Here is a 16,113-nt window from a genome sequence, read left to right as displayed (position 1 = left end):
GGACCGCTAAAGCATTCAAAAGGAAAAAAAGAAAAAAATAACCAACGTGTGTGTGTGTGTGTGTGTGTTGTGTGTGTGTGTGCATGTGTTTGTACCTGATTCCTGATTTGGGGTCTGACAGCCCAGAGATTAAGTCTCTTGACCAGTCAACAAACTGCTCCTGTTCGTACGACCGCAACTGCTCGAGAACCTCGTCGGAGAACCGCACAAACGCAGGGAAGCCTGGCAGGTCTGATAGCAGTGCCTCCGCCATCTTTAAAGAGTCTTCCACCTAAACACACACACACAAAATTTGAGGTCACTGCAGCAGTAAGGGGGCGTATTAGCGCTGCTGGCAACAGGATAAAGTCACAGAGAATGAGCAGGTGATGAGCGAACACTGTAGCTAATGCTATGTGTAATTAATAAAACACTAGGTTACACCCTGTCTCTTTAATTTCACAGAGCATCCTCCTGAGCGTGTGTTTAGCATCTGGTTGTGTATTCTAATTTAATTTAGTTTCACAGTCAATCATGGACAAAATTAGCAGTGGAAAAAATCTAATATAAGCCATGGCTGGTAAAACTCAGTGAGTGAGGGGAAAATACAAAGTGAGGTCAAACCGGGTGATGGAATTTTTGGTGAATGATGAAAGTGTAAAAACTGATGGACATTTACAGATGACTTCATGCACAGTTCGGTGATGAGACTCTAAAGAAGGCTGTCTGTCTGAACTGTACACACGATCATTCACTTGCACGTTACAGGAACTCAGCTGGGAGTTATGGCCACATCCCCCGTACAGCCCTGACCTCCATCCAAGCCATTTCCACATGTCTGGGCCATTAAAGGGGTTCCTGGGAGGCCAGTGTTTCAGATGTGAAGCAGGCAGTCTGATCATGGGTCAAGTTTTCTATCCTGATGATGTCCAAGCAGTAGTGAGACACTGGGATAAGTGCATTAGTGTAGCGGAGGATTATATATGGAGAAATATATAATATATACTCTTACAACTGTGTTCTGTTATTCGGCACAATCAAGAAATCCCGGTTTGACTTGAACACCCCAGCGTATGAAGATTTTATATGGAACGAGTCGTTAACAAAAACATGGAATCTTTACCATTTTGCACTTCTTTAACTTATCTGTAATACATCATTTTATAAATGTACTTTTACTACTTTTTCCAAAGTGATGTCATTGTAAACAGACTATCCATGTCATTGCTGAATTAATCCTGTGTGTGTATGTGTATAGGTGTGTGTTTTACCTTCATGAGCAGCTGTCTGACCCACACGATGTTGTTAACAACCTCAGGAAGGTTCCTTCCTGCCAAAGGTCCGGTTTTCTCTCCTGGAACACCGCGGCATCGGCCATCAAAATCAGCACGCAGCCCTGCGACATATAATGACAAATTCGACGTTAGAATAAACGCCACTTACATACACTATGACAGGATATTATTTAACTTAGAAGCTTCTGGTTCAGTCCTTCAAATCTACAGCCAGCCTACTATGAATTCTCTAATGATGTTGGCAGAGAGAAATAATATTTTAAATGCATCACCTAGCTATGGAATTTATAAATTGATTTAAACGTGCATTCAAATTAAGCCCTCACGCTTTTCCAACCAGGTTCAAAATCCCAAAGCTTAAAACATATAATCATTCAAATAGAGTTTGCATGCTAGTCAGTGTTACATTAGTATGTACTGCAATATCAAGATGTTTAAGTGCACTTGACCCTAAAGGTGCGAGGTCACAGTACTAACCACTAAGCTACAATGCTGCCTGTCGATTTAACGTCTTCTCACAACAAAAAACTTCAACAAGAATTCTACATTTTTTTTTTACGTTTTTAAAAATGTTTCTTATTTAATAAGATTACACTACACTACATTAGATTACATCAGATTCAACTTGATTGCAATGCCACAAAGTACATGCACCAAGGCAATTAAATGTAGTTAACCAGAAGTAAATCATTTATTTTTATTTAGTTACAATAAATAACAAATGCAAAAAAATAAGCCTACAAGTTCATATGTACAGGGTCGTGAATGTTTTATGCACAAAATTTGCAATAATTAAAAAACATTTTGTGACGCATAAAATATGTGGTACATCCTCCATCCTTCAGTTCCTGTTACTAAAAAAATCAATAACAATTAAACAATTAATCAAAAATTTATTTAAACTGTTCGTTTATTATAAGCTAATAAATTATAATGGTTATCGTTATAATTGAAACATGACACCACAAGCTAATTGAAATTATTAAATATGTACTGTACAAAATTATATCTTTCATATCAAGAACGCAGATAAAATGAAGCGCCTGCATGATCGAGTGGTCAGGAAATAGACAAAGCAACTGAGAGATGAAATAACAAGCTTTTATTAGTTATAAGCATCACAAAGTAATTTAAAAAGGACAACAATTAAGTGCGTGAATGAATGTTTTGTTTTGTACAAACAAACATTCTGCACCAGAAGTCAGGTTTACAAACTAAAGCTGTTGATTTGATGACGCCTTAAAAGATAGCAATCGATTTATAATCAATTACAACAAAATATTTTACGATTGTTGCATTGATTTATTTGAATCGCTGCCTCTTTAATCAATACATTGATCCAAATCGTCCGGTCATTAACGCCTTAATAAACACTGAGTGGCAGTTTGATTTTAAAAAAGAGTGTGTGATGAAATCTGCAGTTTGTCTTTATCTCAATGTCTCTACGTTATCTAAAGTCTGTCCAGGTTTGTGATTGTGGGTTCGTGGGTCCTGATGCTGTCTGCTTGTGTGTTTGTGGGTGTTTGTGTAAACTATGAATACTTATACCTTTACAGTAGTCGAGCAGCCGTGTAAGCAGAGTCTCTCTCTCTGGCTGGAGCTCCTTGCTCACTGTTGGACGCTGGATGAGATCTCGGTGCTTCTGGAACACCAGCAGTAACTGTATAGTAACACACACACACACACACACACACACACACACATACACACAAATTAAAATTTTAAGACTGTGGAATATTTCCACTGACTTCTTACAGTGTGTTAATGAATTACACAGTCAGTGTGTGTGTGTGTGTGTGTGTGTGTGTGTGTACCTGCTGAGGGCTGTCTTGCACATCTCTGATAAAGGTCTTCAACCGTCCTGCTACTTCCTGTTCAGCCGGAGAAATCAATCTCTCGAACTGAGATACGGCAGCTCTCCATAAAGGCTAAGTAAGCACACACACACACACACACACACACACACACACACACACACACACACACAGTGACATGTACTATCTATTGCTTAGTTCTTGTGAATAACTGTGTTTAGATATTTGGGCATATAAAAATGTGTGTGTGTGTGTGTGTGTGTGTACCTCAGTGTAAGGGTTATACAGTACAGGGTTAAGACCAGTAAAAGGTTCGAACACTACGGAGGCAGAAATCTGTTGCTGCTGCGCTCCAAAAACCAAGCGCTGGAGCTTCTCTTGCACTGTACGCACCTGCAGCACCTACAAACGCGCACGCGCACGCGCACACACACACACACACACACACACACAGTTTATAACATAAAAAAAACAGACTTAATAACAGTACACCAAATGTTCAGTTCCAGTGTCTCACCTCCTGCAGTCGGTGTGTGAGGCCATGCAGACCGAGTGGACGGTGCTTCTCTCCGCTCCACGGATGGGGCGAGTAGCGCTTCCACACCTGGCTGCTCAGGTGCTCGCATGTCGACGCCCACTGCTCACACACGGCCACACCCATTTTCAGACTCTCTCTCACGCTGGGGTATGGCTCCTCCCACAGGCGCAGCACACACAGCTTCTTCTGCACGAACCGAGCCAGAGAGAAGCCTGCGCATACACAGCACATACACACAGAAAGACTGTCATCCATAACAACACCTGCAGATATACACACACACACACACACACACATATAAACCCAGAGACACACACTTAGACCCAATCACAAACCTGTCACGTCCATGAGTCTGCGCATGCGTGTTTCAGAGTAGGGTGCATGTTCGTTCTGCTTCCACACGTCATCCAGAACGTCACGAGTGTGTTCAATCAGCTCCAAAGCCTCTATCAGACTCGCACTGTCCAGAGTACTGAAGTCCTGCACACACACACACACACACACACACACACACACAAACATATTGTGTATAATATTGTTATTTGTACTTAACACAATCTATTCACCTATTAACCTATCTATCTACAAATAAGAAACAGATTAACAATTACACTGTGATGTGTATATATGTGGAACCTTGGATTGCGAGCATAATTCATTCCGGAAGCGGGCTCTCACAAACCAAATTTAATTTTCCCATAAGAAATAATGAAAACTCAAATTATTCATTCCACAGCCCAAAAAAATAAATACATAAAAATAATTAATTATTATTTTTTATTATTATATAATTTAAGTAAAAATAAAGGCGCTGTGTGTGTGTGTGTGTGTGTGTGTGTGTACAAAAAAAAGACAGAAAGACTGTTTCATTGGAAAAATCACCAAGGAACATCGCCAATGACACTCACGTGAGCGCAAACTAACAGAATCACTGCTGTAAAGGAAAAAAACAAAACAAATGAACCTGCACTTTACCTTTGAAAAGAATCGCGACAGAGCAGTGTCTCTGTGTAGAGCAGAGATTGTGCGTGGGAAGCCGAGAAGAGGAGGAGTGGGAGGAGGGCTGTAAAGGCGAGGGTGTTTGTGTGTGTGTGTGTGTGTGTGTGTGTGTGTGTGTGTTGGTGTGAGTGATGGAGCACGGTGTCAAATTATGCGAGCGCACAAACATAACGACTAACTACAGAGAAGTAGAGAAAAAATGGATTTTTAACCTCAAGTCTTTTTAAACTTGCTTTGGCTTTATACGCGCTGTATACACACACGCTTACAAACACAACATGAAATTCGTTTTACTGTACGTGCACACAGTGCTCACAGTGTTATAGTAAACAGTACCCGCGTGCATGAATGTTGATTATACCAGTAAGGGACGAGCATTAAGACCCAGCAGGGGAGACAATTACCCACAAATCCGCAGCGCAAGAGAAAGAAAAATTGTTGGCTCAGTTGTAATCACGTGACGCTCAGCGTCAAAACAAGAAGCGCATACGTGATCCATGATACTCGGTACTTGCTTGTTTTTCAAGTCAAAATTTATTAAAAATCTTTGTTCGTCTGGGGGAACACTTGCAAACCGAGTTACTCGCAATCCGAGGTGTGACTGTATAATTTTATATACTGTATAAACACAGTGCATCCGGAAAGTATGCACAGCGCATCACTTTTCCACATTTTGTTATGTCACAGCCTTATTCTAAAATAGATTAAATTAATTTTTTTCTCATAACTCTACACACAACACCCCATAATGACAACATTAAAAAAAGTTTACTTGAGATTTTTGCAAATTTATTACAAATAAAAAAATTAAGAAACACATGTACATAAGTATTCACAGCGTTTGCAAAATTGAGCTCAGGCGCATCATTCAGGAGTTTCCCCTGATCATCCTTGAGATGTTTCTGCAGGTTATAGCAGGAGTCTCCAGTACCAGCGCTATGTAACACTCAGTTAGTTCTCTGACACGGGAAAGTCTTCATGATGTTGTGCTTTCAGGTTGCCCAGTAACACAAGTGGACTACAAGAGAAGAAAAACTTGTTTCACGGGCATTCCCTAACACTTCAGGTGTCAGGACACTACTGCAGTGTGGATTACTTTCCTATGACCGCAAGCCAGAAAACACACAGGGAAATACTCAGTACTTCTAGACTTTTTGATTAGAAAAGCTTATCTTTTGGGTTATATCGCAAAAGTTTTGGGTTATATCGCAAATGTTGTGGGTTATATTGCAAAACATGACTTGTTTTTTTTTTCTCTTCCTTTGTCCCCTTAGAGACTCTGTAGTAGGTTTTCTCAGTTGAATATGAAAAAAAATATCGCTATTAACGCGGGAATGAATAGTGCATTGTCCAAGTGCAAGTTGATCTTGTAGCTAAACTATTTGCTTTGGGTGAAAGCGCCATCTAGCGATCATTGTGTGTCAGCGACAGCTTCCCATTCAAAACAACAGGCGGTCAAATGACCGGTGAACCGCGTTAAAAGTAGGTTACACTGGCGCGGCACTTCCAGTGTTAAACTGTGTGTGTGTGTGTGTGTGTGTGTGTGTATATAAATATATATACCTTCTCTATGGGTTTAAACAGCTGTGAAAAGTGCATGGCTCGCTCTCGCGCACTGCTCCTGTCTGCAGATCGACTCACTTCATCCCAGTACTGAAACTCATCGCATGGAGTCGCCATCCCTACACACACACACACACACACACACACACACACACACACACAGTGTTAGCAGCAGATGTGGACCATAAACCTCAGGGTGCCTTGTTTCATTTCTCTCACATCCTCACCAAACACATCTTCCTCTGAAAGAGACGTTTTCCCAGAATCCTTTGTGTGTGTGTGTCGAAGCACGGAACCCAAACCGGCCTCCAGCTCGCTGAGCAAAGACTGCAGCCGAGGATCAAAGGCCTGACTCCATTTCTCATCCTGCAGACACACACACACACACACACTTCACTAAAATGCTTATGATTGCTAAAAAATGTTTTACATTAAAACTTTAGGTTCTTAACAAAAAATTTGGTTCATATTTGAATCTAATTAAAATATAGATAACTAACATATACAGGTGGTGCAAATAAAACATTACTACTACAGCAGCAGGATTTATGGTGTGTGTGTGTGTGTGTGTGTGTGTGTGTATACCTGATGCAGTGCAGGATTAAACACTGTCCTAATGGACTGGTACAGGGTGCTGATGGGAGACTCCAACATGGAGGAAACTAACACAGCGCTGGTGAAGTTCTCCTCCGTAATCACACACGGGCGCAGCTTAAAGAACACCAGCACTCTCTTCTCACACTGCCCGCTGTCCATCTGTATGTATAAGTACACACACACACGCACGCACACGCACACGCACACACACACACACACACACACAAAACACACAAGGGTTTCTTAGGAACTCCTAGTTTTCATTATATCTGAGTTGATTTTGAAGGTGAAATGAATCTAAGTTGAATAAAAATAATTCATTCGATCAATTCTATTTCTGTCTACTCTTCTAATAGTCCAGAACTTGGTCTGTCTCTTTGATCATCTGTCTATCTATCTGCCACTAAGTCAGTCAATCAATCAGTCTCAATGGCTGTGCATTCATCAATCTATGCCTGTCTTCCAGTTCATCTATACACATCTATATACTGTATGTGTATCTATCAATCTATTTACCAGCTTTTATGTGTCTGCCTAACTTTATTTTCTCTGTCTGCTTTACGCTCTGTCTATCTATCAATCTATGACCAACTGTAGACGCATATATATCCAGTCCAATCTAGCGTCTGTGGGATGTACTGGAAAAACAAGTCTGATCCGTGGAGGCCCCACTTCACAACCACTTAAAGGATATGCTATTGACGGCACACCTTTAGAGGTCTAGTGGAGTCCAGACTTTGGCAGGTCAGGGCTAAGTGAACAGTCATACTGTTATAGTAGGCCCGGCTAGACACCCTGCAGTTCACATATCGTCATAACTGTTCAACTGACAACACCTTCAACACTGCTCTTCACCCATCACTTACACATCTGGACAATAAGGACACATATGTTTTCAAATGCTGTTTATAGACTTCAGCCCTGCGGTAAACACAACCATTCCTCAGCATTCATGCTGAGTCTACCCACCACCTTCCTACACACCTGGAGACTTCCAGACTGGGAGACCTCAGACAATCCGGATCAGAAACAACTTCCCCAGCACCACCACACTGAGCTCTGGGGAACCCCAGAGGCGTAGCAATAGGGCAGGCAAGACAGGCAATAGCCTGGGGCCCCGCATTTTGGGGGGCCCGACAGCTGACCATTTGAACAATCTGAAATGTCATTATTAAAAACATACACGCAACATAGAGCAATATATCCGCATGCCCCCTAGAGGGCTCCCTTTTGCGTTACGCTGTATGTGCTTGCTTTTTCTTCGTGATGCGTCAGCTGCGGTTTTAAAACTGGCACAGCAGCACTTATTACTACGCTTTTTTAAAAATAAAAAGAACTCATCCATCTGGCAGCCAAAAGCGGGAAAAAAAACAAGAAGAGGATGAAAAGAGGAATCATGACAGCGGTAAGTTAAGTCATGGAGATAATGAGTTGTATGGAAACCTGAGCATTGCTCTTCGTCTGCTGCTAACAGTTCCCATCACCGTTGCCTCTGGTGGGAGACGCTTTTTAGCTTTAAAGCTGATAAAAACATACCTCAGGTCAACAATGAACCAAGAGAGGTTGTCAGCACTGGCACTAATTTCAATTGAACGAAACATACGAAGGTCTTTGAATATGGAGGACATAGTGACAGCATTTGTTGTAGCTAAGGCTCGTAAGCACCATTTTTAAGGTGACAATCCATTACTGTAAATAAGAAGATTGTTCTGTATCTTTAAGATTTTAGATTAAAATTTTGTTAAAGAATATGCACTTTGTTTAAAAAAAGAAACTACAGTATTTATGTTATACTATGTGTTTTGACTACTTTTTTATGGTGTATAAATGTATATTTAGGTAACAAAGATATATTAACGAAATAATCTTTTAGAAGGGCCTCATCTATTTATTGTGCCTGGGGCCCCTACTTCAACTTGGTTCGCCTCTGGGGATCCCTCAGGGTTGTCTACTCAGTCCACTGCTGCTCAGTTCTAAATCATGATAGTGCAGCAATATACTGTATGTATGCACTTTGTTTCAATACTTTGCAAAAACTACTTGCAGAACAGAACACAGCACTTCTAACTAACTGGATTTTTAACACATGGATATATTTCCGAACAGCAATTTAGTAAGGTCAGTATTTTTTCACTGACTTTTTAAATGCTTGAATTATATTTTCATTTAAAATATACAACCAGAACAAATTACAGTGCCAAAAATTTCGAGCATTATAAATGCTGTAAGGTTTAGTTTTTTTTAATTAGGATCAAATTGCAATGCAGAAAAACTCAATCAAATTTGTATTGCAATAAGTTTTTGTTCAGTTCATTTAATTCCACATGCTATTTTGCTTTGAGGAATTTTGGCACTGTTATACTTCCACATGACACACACACTCTGGAAGTCACCTAGTGGAGAAAAAAAAATACAATCAATCTGTGGCAACAGTTTTGTCATTTGTGCCCTCAGTTTAATAATCCGTTCCTACGGTTTCTTAAGCTGTTCCCTCAGTTTAACTATCCGTGCGCTCAGATTTTGTAATCCGTACCCACAAATACATAATTCTGTGCGCACGGTTTCGCAATCCGTTCCCACAGGGTTGTACACAGACTCCTAAGTGTAATACATCAAACTGTCTTAACAGCATGCTTACAATGATGCTCTAGTTATCAACTGTAGCAGCTTTGAGGGAGAATACTACAATTTAATAAAAATAATTTGCATTAAAATCCAGTGATAATCAGCACATTACTATTATTATTATTATTATTATTACTATTATTATTATTATTTAGGGTAGACAGGGTATTTAGGTGTCATTAAGCAGCAATCCGTATGATGTATGGTCTTATTTACTTTTATCTTTTAAAGTGGTTTTTGGGGGGAAAAGCTTAGTATAATAAAATTACAAAAAGAAGTCTTTGTGTTAAGGATGAATAGTACACAAACACTATTCACAAATAGGATATTTATAAATAAATCATTTATAAATTATGTTATAATAAGTGTACTCTTTTATAGTTATAATAATAATAATAATAATAACTACTCCTACTACTACTATTACTGCTAGTATTTTAATGTACATTTACGCAATGCATTTAGAATAAGCTTTTATCTAAAAGACTTACAAAAGAGAAAGAAAGCAATTAGTCAAAAGTTAGTCACAAAACACAATGCCCGGTTTATTAAATGTTAATAATAATAATAATAATAATAATAATGGTAACATGCTGATTATCACAAATTATCACAAGATTTTAATGCAAATCATTTTTATTAAATTGTAGTATTCTTCCTCAAAGCTGCTACACGAGTCTGTGTACCTGTGGGAACGGATTGCAAAAGCGTACGCACAGAATTATGAATTTGTGGGTACGATTACAAAATCTGAGCGCACAGATAATTAAACTGAGGGAACAGTTTAGGAAGTTGTGGGAATGGATTATTAAACTGAGGGGAAAGATTACAAAACACATTCCTGAAGTAAAACACTAAGATACTTTGTACTTTATTGATCTGCATTTGAATTGAATATAAAACTTTGCTCTGTGCTTAACTGTGCCCATTGTCTTGCATGCTGTCTTGTGAACTTTCTCATAATTTAGGGTATCATTTTTTGATATGTGCTCCCCAAGTGCTCCCACAAGTAGTCTTTTCTGTAACTACACCTTCCTGGAGGCAGGTTATTTCGGGTCACTATGTATTGAACCTAGCTTATATGGTCGAAATGACAAAAATAAAAGACACCGTAACCTTGACTTTGACCAACATAGTCTACAGGTTATCAAGGAACACTTTTATTGTCTTCTTCATACATCTCAACAAAATCCTCTGCTTTAGAATCTGAAATGAAATGTCTCAAATGTGTCATAAGAGCATGCATCCCTTCTCTCTTTATTCAGTTCGACTTCACATCACCATTTTAATTCTGTTCTGCAAAAGACAAATGCTTTATTTAGGGATAGCCTTCGTTACAGCTGTGTTTTATACTATATGAGCATTACGACCAATGCGATTTAATTTAACTCCAGTCTGAATGTTTCTGTCTATCCATTTCTCTGTTTCGTTATGTGTCTGTCTGCTCTCTTCATGCCTGTAATGAGCTTCACCATCACCCTCACCCTGTTGGAGAAGCGGAGATTCTCGTCTCCATCCACGATTACGGCCAACAGGAACTCGTTGGCATCGTCCAGGAAGTTGTTGATCTGCACGCAGGTGGCGAGCGTGGGTGAGGGCTTTACCCTGAAATAATTTCCCACCGTGGTGAGGAGGAACAGCTTCCGGGGGTCATCCGGAATCGGAGACATGGTTCTGTTTCACACACACACACACACACACACACACACAGAAAGAAGAATTATAAGAAACAGGCACTCGCAGATAGTCTTTATTAGACAAACATAACAAGTTTATATCGTTTCAAACACCTAGCAGTGATTTTCTTTTATTTATTTTATACTTACATACAGCTAGAAATCTGTTTATAAAAGAAACATAATATATAAAGGGTTTTTTTCCACTCTAGTAAACTTATTTTTACTTTTTATACAGAAATTGGTTGCATTAGAACAAGAACACCTTTTCTTTAATCTAGTTAGCCGTGCAAAAGGCATATTTTTACACATTTACTCACTTTTTATCTCCTCAGCTTCTCAAATGCTGCTAAATAAACCCAGCTAGTTTTTTTCCCATACAGTTAGCCTAGCCGAGCCGAGAGATGCTAGCAAAAACATATGATGATAATTATTACGGATGTTTTTTTCCTCACCGCAAACTCACAGAATAAACATTCTGCCTATTACAGAATGGAGAAATAATACTAATAAAGCGTTTAATGTGTTAAATAGTCATTTAAGTTGAAGTTATAATCTTATATAAAGCCGTTCTGCTAGCAGCCTGGGTGTTTGTTATACTGCGCGAGCGGCCAAGCTGACGAGGTTGCCACAACGACGACGTATCCTGCCTTACGTACAGCCGCTCGTGAATACCGTTACGTCATTACGTACCTACGTACGTAGAACCAAACCATGGAGATTTTTTCCATCTTTCAAAGCTAATGCTGTTAATCATAAATGTGTGCTTATATATTTTTATATATAAAACATTTACAATTATAAACAACATAATAAATTAAATATTATATATATAATATTTAATTCATTATGTTGTTTATAATTAATTGTAAATGTAACATTTTTTTAAAAAAATTGTAAATTGATAATTGTAAATGTATTTGAAAATTAACCTTTTCAAATACATTTACAATTATAAACAACATAACAACATTAGTAGTAGTATTTTGTACCTTAATCTGAACTGAACCCAAGTTGCATTCCATGTTCGGCAAAACGTTAAAAATCTGAAACGCTTAAGGTTGTGCAATTTAATGTTCATTTATCCATTCATTCATTCATTCATTCATCTTCTATACTATCACAGGAGCTTATTCCAGGAGACCTCAGACACGAGATGGGGTACACCCTGGACATCGCAGGGCACACACACCAACACATACGTTATAGTTCTCCCCTTACGCCAAATAGATGATTTCACTAATTCGTTTCAGTCTATCTGGCTGAAGAGTTGTGAAAAATTAACTGAAATACTAGTGAAAAACTAAATATGTGACAATTTTTATTCAGCTTCTTAGGTCATGGCCTGGGTTCTGTGCATTCTTTGCACTTACAAAAGTGCTGAAGTTTCCGTCATTGGATAGATCCCTACATTGGGTTACTAGGTTACTAAGTACCATCAGTCAAATACTCTTGGGAACGATTTTTTGTTTTGTTTTGCGTTTTTTTTTTTTAAGTTTATGTGTTTTACCCAAGTACCGAAGAAACAGATATGTCTTTTCTCAAAGATTCGTTACAGCGGACGAGTGGTGGACAGAGGCCGATCTTCCAGAAGTTAGTTGCAGTAGTACAGACTTGAAATAACAAGAGACTGAACAAGCACCTGAGTAGCCTGTGAAGGAAAAGATGGACAAATTCTGCTGATGTTGTAAAGAAGAATTCGACAAGGTTAGCAATGTGAGGGGAAAATGACAGCTGATTCTCCAGCGTTACCCCAAGATTGTGGGCAGTGGGAGAAGGAGTGATTTGATTGTTGTCCAGGGAGATCACAAGGTATTGAACGGGGATGAATCACCAGGGATGAACAGCAGTTCGGGTATATCCAGACCCAAACCTTATAGGAAACTGTTGGACAATGGTGAAGAAGACAGCAGTAGGCAAGACACCGTCTTCTGAACCTGATCTTCAGAAAAGGATCAAGCAGGCATGGATTGAACGAGAGACACCAGAGTACTGCAGACGTCAGTTGCTCTCAAGAAGATACAATACTGAAGTAAAGTGAAGGCAAGTAATTGGGCAGTAATTATTTTCCTTTAAAGAGCAGACAAGTTTTCCACCCATGAACAATTCAGATGGAATATTTGTTGTCAGATGGCTTCACATGATGCCCTAGAGAGTTGTTTTGAAAGGACATCAAAACCATCCATCTACAGAAGTTCTGGACCTTATCTCGACCTGAAGCCTTCCAGTTGTGGAGGTCTTTAACACTATTCTTGACCCCTTCAGCAGCGAAATCTTTCCAACTATCAGGAATTATGTTTTTAAGTATTGGCTTCACCCTGAAACCATGCTGCCTCAGTATTGTAAGACCTACCATCCTCCAGAAGATTGTTCAGAAGGCTTCAATGTCTACTTGTTTTTGGTTCAGTTTCCCTGTAAAATTTTCATTAGGGTTTCAGGTTTGGCTTGAAGCTTCATCTTGATGGTTTTTGAAAGCTGTGTTATGTCTGAGATTGAATCAAAAACATATTATAACTATATACTGTACAGTGCATCCGGAACGTATTCACAGTGCATCACTTTTTCCACATTTTGTTATGTCACAGCCTTATTTTAAAATGGATTAAATTCACTTTTTTCCTCCGACATGATGATACACACCATATCTCATAATGACAACATGAAAAAAGTTTACTTGAGATTTTTGCAAATTTATTAAAAATAAAAAAAAATTGATGTACATAAGATAACATAAAAATGTACATAAGTATTCACAGCCTTTGCCATGAAGCTCAAAATTGAGCTCAGACGCATCTTGTTCCCCCTGATCATCCTGTTTCCCCTGATCATTCTGTTTCCCCTGATCATCCTGTTCCCCCTGATCATTCTGTTTCCCCTGATCATCCTGTTCCCCCTGATCATCCTGTTTCCCCTGATCATTCTGTTTCCCCTGATCATCCTGTTCCCCTTGATCATTCTGTTTCCCCTGATCATCCTGTTCCCCCTGATCATCCTGTTTCCCCTGATCATCCTGTTCCCCCTGATTATCCTGTTCCCCTTGATCATCCTGTTTCCCCTGATCATTCTTGAGATGTTTCTGCAGATTAATTGGAGTCCACTTGTTGTAAATTCAGTTGATTGGACATGATTTGGAAAGGCACACACCTGTCTATATAAGGTCCTACAGTCCACAGTTCATGTCAGAGCACAAACCAAGCATGAAGTCAAAGAATTGTCTGTAGACTGTAGGCACCAATCTGGGGAAGGTCACAGAAAAATGTCTGCTGCTTTGCAGGTCCCAATGAGCACAGTGGCCTCCATCATCTGTAAGTGGAAGAAGTTCGAAACCACCAGGACTCTTCCTAGAGCTGGCCGGCCGGAGGAGGGCCCAAATTCAGGGAGGTGACCAAGAACCCGATGGTCACTCTGTCAGAGCTCCAGAGGTCCTCTGTAGAGAGAGGAGAACCTTCCAGAAGGACAACCATCTCTGCAGTAATCCACCAATCAGGCCTATATGGTAGAGTGACCAGAGAGTCTCATCAGACCTGAGAATATATTTATATATATATATATATTTTAGAAAGAGGCTGTGACGTAACAAAATGTGGAAAAAGTGATGTGCTGTGAATACTTTCCGGATGCACTGTATAACTGTGATTGGCTTTATTGTGTGAAGCTCTCAAAACTCAAACTCCTTTGCTCACCTCTGCCAGAATTGATTTGTCTTTGTTGATGTAATTTTGTTCTTCAGCCTTGTCTTCCATTTAGGACCACAGGGTCTCTGAGGAGGTTTAGGTTCCATTCCCTCAAATACTACTGCAGCTCTTGCATACTTTATACAGTAAGTCGATTAAATTCTGTTAGGCCTAGGTTTTCCTCCTTATAGATCCTGGCAAGGGCTGAGTGAGCTGCTTGGAGAGTCCTAATGGCTTCTTTAAAGGGTTTCATTTTGTTAAAGGCTCTTCACTGCATTCCGTTCATTGGTTGAAGTTCGAGCAGCTTGAGCCTGATTTGCCTGACCATACAGCCACTGGAAGATCATGTTGTTCAGTTTCCATGGGTGAGACTCCTGGGACTAATTCCTGTAGATTTAGTAACTTGGTTTTGTGTTTGGATAAACTCTTGAACAGACTTTTTGACCTATTCCATCTCCTCTTCAGTGAGCCTGTTTTTTCTCGATGTTATGACGGGTATCTGCAAGACTGCTCAATGGAATGCTCAGTGAGAGGCTTGGGTTACGTTCCCTCCATATTGTAAAGGTCCCATCAGTCTTGGACTTTCCCTTAAGTGTCGCAAATTAGTGTACTCACATATCTTCTGTGGACTCAAATCGCAGCCATGCATGTCTTTTTGCTTTGGTATTAGTTTTTTTCAGTACGGTCAGTATCTCTTCCTTACTCCCATCGCATTGACTGTTCTCTGTGCTGAAAAGAGGCTGAATGATGAGCGATGGGGAGTCAACAGCTAATTTTCCGACTCCAGCATGTTTGGCACACTGGGGGACGTCTCCTTATTTATCCAAACAAAGAGCGATGAATTTTGAAGGCATACATTTCCTTTTGATCAAGTACTCATGTTTATTGGCGGCACAGTGTCTTAATGGCTAGCACTGTTGCCTGGGTCTGGGGTCGGTTCCCCTCGGGTTACATGTTCTCCCCATGCTTGGAGAGTTTTCTCCTGGTACTCCTGTTTCTACCTACAGTCCAAGGACTTGCAGATTCGGCTAATTAGCCGTTCCAAATCGCCTGGAGCGTGTGAATGGCAATTGGCATCGAGCTGGGAACCCAACCCATAAGTAACTGCCAGGGAAATGATGGATATATCTCCAAGGTTTGGAGTAAACATCGCCCCATGAGCGGCTGATTGTGTATCTGAGAACAGCGTTAATGGCTTCAGTGTAAATGTGGAAAATATCTAACAGGCAAAAAATACAAGAACAGCTGAAACACTGCATTAATTTTGTGTGTGCATGTGCATGTGTGGGTGTGTGTGAGTCAGGAAATGATGTTGTAATTCCCAGTATAATGGGAGCTCTCCTTATTAATGCA

General features: G+C 39.8%; 1 protein-coding gene across 1 annotated transcript in view; it reads right to left on the bottom strand.

Moving 5' to 3' along the window:
* Positions 1-11,673, bottom strand: part of LOC128533008 (cytoplasmic dynein 2 heavy chain 1) — an 83,849-nt gene extending 72,176 nt beyond the window's left edge. The window contains exons 1-12 of the mRNA XM_053507182.1: positions 11,407-11,673; positions 10,895-11,084; positions 6,774-6,944; positions 6,416-6,554; positions 6,189-6,307; positions 3,962-4,106; positions 3,606-3,838; positions 3,356-3,490; positions 3,089-3,202; positions 2,823-2,934; positions 1,251-1,375; positions 96-271 (exon numbers count right to left, since the gene is read on the bottom strand). Coding sequence (XP_053363157.1) covers positions 96-271; positions 1,251-1,375; positions 2,823-2,934; positions 3,089-3,202; positions 3,356-3,490; positions 3,606-3,838; positions 3,962-4,106; positions 6,189-6,307; positions 6,416-6,554; positions 6,774-6,944; positions 10,895-11,080 — 1,655 coding nt within the window. The 5' untranslated portion in view covers positions 11,081-11,084; positions 11,407-11,673. The remainder of the gene's footprint in view (positions 1-95; positions 272-1,250; positions 1,376-2,822; positions 2,935-3,088; positions 3,203-3,355; positions 3,491-3,605; positions 3,839-3,961; positions 4,107-6,188; positions 6,308-6,415; positions 6,555-6,773; positions 6,945-10,894; positions 11,085-11,406) is intronic.
* Between the last annotated feature and the right edge of the window lie 4,440 nt (positions 11,674-16,113).

Source organism: Clarias gariepinus, chromosome 11 (assembly GCF_024256425.1).
Source record: "Clarias gariepinus isolate MV-2021 ecotype Netherlands chromosome 11, CGAR_prim_01v2, whole genome shotgun sequence".
Lineage (NCBI taxonomy): Eukaryota > Metazoa > Chordata > Actinopteri > Siluriformes > Clariidae > Clarias > Clarias gariepinus.
The sequence above is the reverse complement of the archived record's forward strand: the minus strand, read 5'-3'. Positions and strand labels throughout refer to the sequence as shown.